Source organism: Pinus tabuliformis, chromosome 7, assembly GCF_031772625.1.
Source record: "Pinus tabuliformis cultivar Carrire ecotype Pingquan chromosome 7, CPIR1, whole genome shotgun sequence".
NCBI lineage: Eukaryota > Viridiplantae > Streptophyta > Pinopsida > Pinales > Pinaceae > Pinus > Pinus tabuliformis.
Window position 1 is genome coordinate 381,282,622 of NC_142293.1, and position 11,283 is coordinate 381,293,904.

General features: G+C 40.4%; 1 protein-coding gene across 1 annotated transcript; it reads right to left on the bottom strand.

Moving 5' to 3' along the window:
- Positions 1-396: 396 nt before the first annotated feature.
- On the bottom strand, positions 397-1,317 carry LOC149247580 (uncharacterized). Its single transcript, XM_089458249.1, has one exon. The coding sequence runs from the start codon at positions 1,210-1,212 to the stop codon at positions 820-822; it is 393 nt and encodes a 130-aa protein (XP_089314375.1). The 5' UTR covers positions 1,213-1,317; the 3' UTR covers positions 397-819.
- Between the last annotated feature and the right edge of the window lie 9,966 nt (positions 1,318-11,283).

Here is an 11,283-nt window from a genome sequence, read left to right on the forward strand (position 1 = left end):
CATGGTAGTGATCTCATGAGTTAATAATGTTTTGATAAATATTATTAGTGACATGGTGAATTAATAATGCTTTGATAAATATTATTCTTGTGATGTCATTGTAACTGTAAATATTGTTATATTAACTTAGAGCCTTATAAAAAATCTATTTAATTATAAAATATATACTTCAGAATACAGAAGAACATACAATCCCACATCTTCTTTATGGTATTCTTATCTTAAAAATTTGATAAACAAAAATAAAATCAACCATAAGTTACTTTGAACATACAATCCCACATCTTCTCTATGGTACTCTATCTCAAAAATTTGATAAACAAAAATAAAATCAAACCTAAGTTACTTTGCTATTATCAAATTATCAAAACATTTTGAAATCTATAAATTTCAAATAGACATGTATAACTTTTAGCTATTCTAACATGACAACCAACCCATATTTATTGTGCTATTGCCCATTAATGTGCAACCTGCCCATTATGAAATAGGATTTAAGCAAGTACATTATCCAGCAATAAACATTATCCCACAATAAACATATACATCCAACCCCAATAATAGATCAATAACATCAATATACCAGCAATAAACATTATCCCACAATAAACATATACATCCAGCCCCAATAATAGATCAATAACACCATAAATATTGATAGGCTTCACAAGTAAACTAGCAAACTATTCATATCAAGATACTGATTGTATGTCAATTCGCAACAGAAAAGCTTCAGGGAGGGATAGCCGGAGGCCTTATTTTTTAGGTTAACATCAATGCACATGCTTCTGCTATTCCTCTCGCGCTTCACCTTCCCCATTACTTGCTCTGCCCTCCGGGAATCTTCGCTTTGATTTTATCCACCAGCCCGGGCTTCTGATTTCGATTGTAATTACCAGTTTGAGTCTGTTTTCCGGGCAGCATGTCTTTGAATTTATCCACGAGACCCGGCTTTTGAGATGAACTAGAATGAGCAGTCTGAGTCTGGCCTCCGGGAATCTTCGCTTGGATTTTATCCACCAGCCCCGGCTTCTGATTCGGATTCGAATGAGCAGTTTGAGTCTGGCCTCCGGGAAGAGATGCTTTGATTTTATCCAGCAGCCCTGCTTTCTGATTGGGATTAGGCTGACCTGCCTGAGTGTAACTATGGGTGTGGCTACGGTCCTGGTGCTCAGGAGCACCAGCCCGAACAGATGGTAGATTTTGAGCCATGATAGAGCACTTATTCTAAAACTAGATAGATCTCAATTGAAGGAATTGAGAGATGAGAATGTAGTAAAAACTCCAGATGAAATGAGATGAGATAGTGAAAGTAAATAACAGGGAGTGTATATTTATAGGTTTGGTGGTGCCGCTCACTTATCTGCGGTGCAAGCGGTGCGGTGCGGTGCCGTGTGGAGAATAGCTTTAATTATCATCTTTAACCGACAACGTTAAAGATGCTACTTTGCATCTTCGACTGTAGCTTTAGCTGCACGCCTTGAGATTATAGTAATAAATTTTATGCTTATCGCGAGTGTCCTTCGTTCCCTTGCCTGTATCCTCCTTGTGTGGAAAAGACCGTAGAGAGTAAATGCTTAGGGCAGCGTGGCAGGTTGGGTTGGGATGGGATGGGATGGAATTTCACGAGCAAATTGTTAGTGATTTGTTTGTCAAATATGGTTAAAATGGGTATTAGAGTTGCAGAAATTGAGGATGTTTTATTTTAAATTCTCACTTTATTTTGGTAATTTTGTTAGTTTTTAATTTAGTGATATAATTTTCAGAAATTTTTTGAAATAAAAAATTTTAATTATAAAATTTTTAGAATATATATATGGAGTTGTTTTTAATGAGATTTTTTGGAAGTTTTTTGTGGGTTTTTCAACGGTTTAATTGCCAGAATTTATTGAAATCACAAGTTTGATGGTAACCCTTGTACAATAGAAATGACTTAGAGGTTTTTCAGGGCGCTGAATCTATATACAGTCAAAAAACCAATTTAAATAACACAAATCAATATTTAACCTCAACCAAATTCCGGCATTAAAAACAACTCTCATATATATATATATATATTCAAAATTCATCTTAAACCATTAAAATTTATCATTTTATAAAATATTATATAACCTAGAAAAAACAGCAAACAAACAAAACATCAAATGCCTTCTTTAACCCTACCAATTTGAAAAAAAAATACTTTCTTTAACTCTAGCCATTTATACCCATTTATAGTAATGACTTCGTAGTTACCAAATTCGGTAGAATTGGCCAAATTAATAAAGAAATTCGAAACTTCGATTCGATGGCGAATTATCTGGTTTTGTTTGATTCAATGTTCCGTATTGAAAATTCGATTCGATGGGTGAATTATTTGGTCTAATTTGATTCGATGTGTTTCAAGCGGCGCGTTTGGTTGATAGAGGTAGGGAAGAAAGATTGACTATTGTTTAATGTGTTTTTTTTTTCAAATGAAAAAAACATGGGTTTATAAATGTATTGGTATATCTTCAAAAACATTTAAAATAGATTCCAAATCAGTAAGAGAATATGTTTCTTCTTATTCAAAATAAAACACAAGTTTTTGAGAAATATGTATTGTTTTTAAATAAATTGCTTATTTACTACTAATATAAATGGATATAGCAATATTAAAATGTTTCTACAAATTACATTATTATATAAATATCAAAATGTTTCTACAAATTACATCATTATATAAACAGTGAACTAAAAAACTAACGGAGTTGGATTGTGTCTTTCTTTTTTAGAGTATTTTCTTTTAGATACCTGTAATGCATATAACCAACACCCTCATTTAGACTCCTTTTTGACAGTGAATCAACAACAAAATTTGACTCCCGGTAGATGTGTTAGAAGGAAATGTGTTGAAAGGACATCTTGAGAATGATGATGTGTTTGATCCAACCTCCAAGATTAGGAGGAGTGAGATAAGTGTGCCCCAATACCCAATGTTTATACATATCTTGTGTATGTTTATGGGGATACCTTCAAATAGGCATCCATTCCTAGCACGCTAGATCTCCCGAAAAGTGAAGAGAGGAATGGTCTAATATCCCCCCCCCCCCCCACTTTTCGATCCACCAATGAAGCCACTAACCTGAAATTTATTTGTTCTAGTTGGTAAGATTCTCTTTCAATCTATCACTTCTGTCACGAATATGGATCCACATTGGGATTTGAAACATCGACAACAAGAGGCACATAATACTATGGATAAAAATTACAGCCACAAAATCCTAAAATCTAACATAATTTCCCTGTACGGAGGGGATATATGGAATGAGATCTATTTTCTCGAAAATTCAAGGATTAAGATTGAAAGAAGAGTGGCTAACCTAAAATTTATTTGTTCTAGTTGGTAAGCTTCTCTTTCAATCTATCACTTCTGTCCTTAAGATGGATCCATGTTGGGATTTGAAACGTCGACAACAAGAGGCGCACAATACTGTGGATAAAAATGACAGCCATAGAAGATTAAAATCTAACATAATTTCCCTGTACGAAGGGGATATATGGAATGAGATCTGTTTTCTCAAAAATTCAAGGATTAAGATTGAAAGAAGAGTAGCTGACCTAAAATTTATTTGTTCTAGTTGGTAAGCATCTCTTTCAATCTATCACTTTTGTCCTAAAGATGGATCCACATTGGGATTCGAAACGTTGACAACAAGAGGCACACAATACTGTGTATAATCTAAATAAAAAATCCCTATATGAAGAAGTGTAAGTCACAATCATACAATACACCATGTAAACCTGCTAGCCCCAACAATGGAATGCTACAGCCACATCCGCCTGCTCCTCCAAAGAGATGAACTAGCTCTGTGCAGTGGAGAAGCCAAGGCGCATTACAATATTGTCCAAGCTTTATCCAAGATAGTCTTATCAGAAGCTTGGCTGACCAAAAGCCTATACAATGAGTTATGAGGGACTATTTATAGCAAAGAGTGGGGTGACCCTTGACATCCCCTTTGTGACCATTCAACTATCCTCATGACTCTTCACCTACTCTATGACTGTTACATCCACTATTGAGACTTGACTTACACTTGGCATGACTCAACATTACAATGCACATGTACCCATGTGAACAATGGCTTGAACAAGCCAAACTAGACATCATTCGGATTTAGACAACGATAGAAGTCCAACTGGCTGACATCCTCATGTTGATCAACAATGACATATTGATGCCAATATTGGTAGTCCTTGATAGTGTCCGTGTGTTCTACTGTGACGTCCATCTAAAACCTGAACCTTGCCTCCATAGAATTTAGGTACACTACTCGGGCTCCTTTGTCCAACTCTTCTAAAACCATGCGCATCATTGTCCTCAATGTGTCCGGACGAGTGTACGATGCTCGAATAACTGTATCAAGGGACAATACTTCATCTAGTATTTCCTTCTTCAGTTCATCTCGAGTGGACATTGTCACCAAGTCCCCTCCTTGCTTGGCCACCTATAGTTCCTTTGCCATTCGCTCATTCTCAGTTATGAGGAAATGAACAATTGAGCTAGTGACTTCGGCATACACTCTAGTTGCATCAGCCAAAGCAGTTGGATGCTTGTGCACATATGTCATGATCACTTGTTCTTCAACTTGCGCAGGGGATGTTTGGTCCTCCGGAGTCGGTACTCTCTGAGATTGCACAACTCTATGATGAGATTCGTCAAAGGAGATGTTGTGCATTTCTTCTTTCGGCTAACCACCAAGAATCTCAGTGCCTCATTGGTCATTTGAGACTTAATCATCATCAGGATGCAATGAGTGATTCAACTTCTTTGTGGTGAGGCATGAGGTCGATGTCCTGTTCCAACTCCTGCTGCTCCATGTTTGCATCCAAATGTTCAAGTGCCTGTTCAATCTCATGAGCAAAGTCTTTCGCATGTGATGGTTCACACTGTTCACCTGATGCTAGCTATTCAGATGAATCAACTACTTGTACAGGCATTGCTTTGTCTGTCTACACATGAAGTGCCCCCTATTGTATCTGCTGTTGTTGCGCTTCCTTCTCCCGTTGGCGCAACTCTTGTTCTTTCCGTAGTTTCTCCCTCAGCTCATGCAACTCCTTTTCTAGTTCTTCCATTCTCTTCTTATCCCTCTGCCTTCATGCGATTCACTTGTCGCATTGCTGCCTCTTTTCCTGAATAGCCATAGTTGCTTATTCTACAAGTGGATCTGCTCGAAACTTGCAGCTTTGCTCCTCCTCCATGCAGTCGACAATCTTCCTCTTCCCTTTATTGTGCACAGGTATGCTTGGCTCTGCTGCCTCTACTACTATAGCTTGTGCTTTCCATGATGATGCTTCATGCTACTGTGCTAACCACTCTACGGTGAAACTGACCTGTTCATTGGGTTTGGAGGAATCGTAGAAATACATCCATGAGTTTTCCTCGGTCCAATGAAATTCCCCATGGATCCAATTGAACTGAACTCTCATGTAGTGATCCTTCAAAATGAAATGTGGGTCATACGAGTTAATGCTTCGAAGGTTGAACGGGTAATTCTTCATCTGTTCTACTTCGACATCTGCTTGCTTGATACTCCTGATCTCATATAATCCAAACCTTGCAATGAGATCCTAGCTTGTAGCTAAATTTCATTGGCCTTCATCATCTTTGGCAAGTGAAGTGGGACTCCCTTGTACTTCATCATCCATGCTTGCATGTTATCAACAACAGCATGTATGTTCTTTGGGATGCATACTCTTCTCGCACATCGCTGCTACCATCCATGGAGATGGACCACTGCTTGGTGCACGGTACCAAACTTGGCGTACGATGCTCGAATAATTGTATCAAGGGACAATACTTCATCTAGTATTTCCTTCTTCAGTTATCTCGAGCGAACATTGTCACCAAGTCCCCTCCCTTCTTAGCCACCTGTAGTTCCTTCGCCATTCACACATTCTTAGCTTTTAGGAAATGGACACTTGAGCTAGTGGCTTTGGCATACACTCTAGTTGCATCGGCCAAAGCAATTGGATGCTTGTGCACATCTGTCACAATCACTTGTTCTTCAACTTCCGTAGGGGATGTTTGGTCCTCCGGAGTCGGTACTCTATGAGATTTCACAAATCTATGATGAGATTCATCAAAAGAGATGTTGTTCATTTCTGCTTCTAGCTAACCACCAAGGATCTCAGTGCCTCCTTGGTCATTTGAGACTTGCTCATCATCAGGATGCAATGAAGCGGGTGAGTCGACCTCTTTGTGGTGAGGCATGAGGTCGGTGTCCTGTTCCAACTCTTGCTGCTCCATGTCTGCATCCAACTATTCAAGTGCCTGTTCAATCTCATGAGCAAAGTCTTTCCCCTGCGATGGTTCACCCTGTTCGCCTGATGCTAGCTGTTCAGATGAATCAACTACTTGTACGGGTGCTGCTTTGTCTGTCTGCACATGATGCGCCCCCTGTTGTATATGTTGCTGTTGCACTTCCTTGTCCTATTGGCATAGCTCTTGTTCTTTCCGCAGTTTCTCCCTCAGCTCATGCAACTCCTTCTATGGTTCTTCCATTCTCTTCTTACCCCTCCACCTTCGTGCGATTCGCTTGTCGCGTTTCTGCCTCTTTTCTTGAATAGCCATAGCTGCTTGTTCTACAAGTGGATCTGCTCGAAACTTGCAACTTTTCTCCTCCTCCATGCGGTCGAAAATCTTCCTCTTCCCTTTATCGTGCACAAGTATGGTTGGCTCTGTTGCCTCTGCTGCTATAGCTTGTGCTCTCCATGATGATGCTTCATGCTACTGTGCTAACCACTCTACAGTGAAACTAACCTGTTCATTGGGTCTGGAGGAATCGTAGAAATACATCCATGAGTCTTCCTCGGCTCAATGAAATTCCCCATCGATCCAATTGAATTGAACTCTCATGCAGTGATCCTTCACAATGCAATTTGGGTCATACGAGTTGAAGCTTCGGAGGTCGAACAAGTACTTCTTCATCTGTTCTGCTTCGACATCTGCTTGCTTGATACTCGGGATATCATATAACCCAATCCACAAAGGAAGAGCGGGCCAAGGTGCCTTCTTCTTCTGCTACAATATAGTTGTCAATCTTGCTGAGATATGATACACTACTTCCTGCATGACAAGCACGTCCAAAGAAAACTTTGGCAAAACATGCGGAGGCTTCTCCACATTGAACACTTGGATGAAAGTGTTGGATGGTGAGGCATACCAATCTGCAATGCTTAACAATGCCTTCATCGCTTCCTCTGACATGCAGGGTGGATCATGTTCGAATATTAACCTGTACACTGGGGTGACAAAATGGTCAGATAGTCGTATGATTACTCCTTTGAAGCTGCATTCAGACAACAACTTGAAATACGTATTCATAATAGTTTCCATTGGTGACCATGCCCACTCCAAGCCCGGTAACTCATGTCAGGCACAGACTACATCTAGGATGTAATCGGATATATAAATCTCTGCATGCATACCCTTGGGTGACAGTCGAGCCTTCATGACTTGTTCCCTCAGTTGGTGAGCTAGTATGCTGGACTAGTTGCATGGTCTTCCTTTTCTAGCCAGTTGGTCCAATGTGATCACCCAACTCTGAGGAAAGGTTTTAGTGCTTTCTTGGCCACTCAGTCGACATGTGAATATGACCAAGTATTGGTACACCTTCCTCGATATCTTTTTCTTGTATATATGGTTGGGTGTCATCCTGAAACGAGTTGGCTCCTTTACCCAATCTTCCATAATGTCTTTGGAGTTACCTCTACTGTTGGGTGAGATGAATGGAGGAATCATGATAGTCATGGACTCTGACATCTAATACATCTCATCATAACCTCGTGCCCACAAGGTTGCAAGATTCGTCCCACTGACACTGCTCAAGGTTATCGTCTCGGGGTCAGTGTGAGAAACAATCCCGTGAATCATATCCACACATGGAACATGGGGTATCTACATGCAATCCAGTACAATCCAAACTTGTGAATGTTCACATGGACCTGAAGGTCTTCGAGGCCTTCCCTAAAAGTGCTTGCAAATGCTTCATTAACCTCTTGCCACTTCAGTTTGATGTACTTGTCTAGATACAACTTCATATCTTCATAGATCAGCAGACTAGAGGACACCTGCTCAACTACTGCTCCAGCTGCAACTCCATCAGTGCCCTGCGATCCTGTTCTCTTAGAATCCATTGAGACAGATGAACACCTGAAAGATCTGGAAACAAGAAGCATGCATGGCAAGAAATATGTCAGTGGAAACAAAGCAAATCCGAGGAAGGACACAGCACATACCTGGGAAACTGATGAGCAAGATTGTGCAAATTTTACTGGGAGGCTGGGTGACTGGTAGTCAGAACTGCACAAAAGGCAGTTTGGGTTGTCTGGGAGGCAGGATTGGCTATTGGATCTACAAAATACACAATCTAGTCAGGCAGCTAGCTGCTGGGATTGTCCAATGCACAATTCCAGCTCGGAAGGACTGCTAGCCTCAAGACAGATTTGCTCAATTTCTTAGGCCAAGTAGCCACTGCCTCCAAAAAAGTGAAAAAAAGTCCTGGAGGCCAATGCTAGGAAAGAATGCACAAATCTGGAGAGAAAGGTGAGCCTTCCTTCCCTAGATTGCGTAATGCAGCCTTGGTGAAGGCAGAGCCCGGGCCAAGTTTGGCTCGACTCACCAATGGGCAACTGAAAGCAAGTAAGACAGTGAATGCATGGCAACACTAAGTGATAGTAGAAGTGATTAATAGTGCATGCAAAACATGAATGAAAGGTTCGGAAAACAGATCAACATGCATGTGGGCGAGGTCGTTCGTTGGTTGGGTGAACGTCCATGCAAAATAGTTTCATGCATGCGACAACAGTGAGATAGCAAAAAAAAAAAAATAGAGCTAGAACAAGATAGAATACTTGTAAAAGACAGCAGGTGTTCAAAGAAATCAAGCAAACAACACCCACACAAGAGAAAACACAAAAAGCGACAGAAATGCTGAAAAAGACAAGTTGAGGCCACTTACCTGTGAATAGTTGAGCCAGATGTGTCGAAGAGTCTTGGATGTGTTGTGGGATTTCAGAGCTCCAAGATCGATGTGAATGAATGAGCTCTGATGCGTAGAATAAATAAGTTTGGTCTCATGGCGCACGTGCCACAAATCTAGGAAAAAGCAACACTTGGAGGGAAACTTCTAAAACAACTTTGCATGCAACCCCCAGCTGCTAAAAATATCTCCCTGAATAATGGGATTCCTTTTGCATGTTTCCTCTTGCTATTCCGGGAAGAATTAGTCTTGCATGCATGCAAGTCAAGTTTCCTCGATCCTGGGTGGAACTGGGCAACCAGATTGTTCATGCATGCAGTTTCTCAACTGCTTGGGAAAAATGCACATTCCTGGCTGGGAGTTGGGCTAACTGCCCAGGAGGATCGCACAATTTCTGGGCAGAGCAACTAACTGTTGCCCATATTAGCGCAAATCCTGGGCTGAACAACCTGCTGCTGGGGAAATTTGCGCAAATCCTACTGGGAGGGTTGGTTGGCAAGATTGTACAATCCTAGAGCCTAGCAAGCTGTCAAAGAGGATTGCGCAATTTCTAGAGGGATGGCTGGTTGTCCTCCAAAAATGCACAATTTTCAAGGGGAATCTGCGCAGCCTGCAGCTGGACCAAGTCCTGGTGAGCAGCCTGTGAGGGGAATGGATCAAATGTGATCGACAGGCTAACTTTGTGCGAGGAAAACACTTGAATCTTGAGTACTTGATGAAGCAAGACAAAGTGTTGTGTAAGGTTGGTAGAGAGGCTCCAAAATAGGCTAAGGAAAAATTTTGGAGGGTGGTTATAACCGCAACAACACAACCATTGACCATCAGCCTAGAAGCCTCACTATATCTCAAAAAATAATAATGCAATGCCACTCATTGTGATCTGGAAAACATCCCAAATGTGAGGATGTCATCGATGAAAAAACTATGGGAGATATCTACGTCGTGCCTCAATCTATGACCACAAAAAAGACTATTAAACATAATTCATATGTTTATGCTCTATTTTTATTAAACTCTCATATTTTTGTTACATTTTCCTCTGATAAATGAATTCATGAAACTCATGCTCATTTTGAAACCTTACTTTTCTACCCTATACACAATGACAAATCAAGAATGTTAACTGAGCCTGCCTACCTCGCCCCATTATATCTCTGCAAAATAATCTTTTGGAAACCTTGACCTAGCCCCCTAGACCTAGATCATCATCCAACAAAAACCCTAAAATCAAAAACCCCAAATTGAGTTGAACTATCTAGCCTAAAATCCATTCTTGCACTAGTCAAATCCTTGGTTGTGACCATAGAGAGAGGCCTCCCTGGATTGGTAGGGCTAGCTGCCAAATCAAAAGGTTGGTTTGAGGTTACCTCTGTCAGTGTCCTTTCTCAGATTTGGGACACTAAGGAGTGCTAACAGATTCTATTATAGAAGATGAACCAAATGAAACTTTTTAACTTCCCTGGAGCTTCCCTTCTCCACATGATAGCTAACCAGATAGTACCCAGAGTCTAGAGGGAGGATAGTACCAAATGTATTTGATTTTATCCATGAGCCCTAGATTTTGAGATGATTTAGAATGAGTCATTTAAGTCTGGACTCTGAGAATCCTCTATTTGATTTTATCCAAAAACACAGTGTTTTGATTCAGATTAGAATGATTAGTTTGAGTCTGGTCTCTGGGAAGAATCTCTTTGATTTTATCTAGTAGCCCTGCCTTTTGATCTAGATTAGGAGGACCTACCCGAGTTTGAGAATGGGTGTGGTTGCAGTCCTGGTACTCAGGAGCACCAGCTCGAACAGATGCTACATTTTGAGCCATGATAAAGAACTTATTCAAAACTAGATAGATATAAATCAACAAACTGAGAGATGAGAATATAGTAAAAACTCCAGATGAAATGAGATTAGATAATGAAACCAAATGGAAATATAAAAGAGCGTGTATATTTATAGCTTTGGTGGTGACATGACGAGTTGTCTAGCTTTTCTGTAGTGCAGGCAGTGCGGTGCCCTATGGATGATAACTTTAATTATCTTATTTAACCGACAAAGTTAAATATGCTACTTTATATTTTGGATTGCAGCCTTAGTTATGCTTTTTAGTTTCCTCGTGGGACGAGTGAGTGGTTAGCACAATGGGATGCCATCCCCTCCACCCATTTTCAATTCCTATGGGGGTTCATTTTTGGTCCATTGTGATAAATCTCAAGGTGTATGATTCCCCACCCTCATGGAGTCTTAGCCGTTGCTAAATCATAAAATCTTGGTATATCTAGCTTAT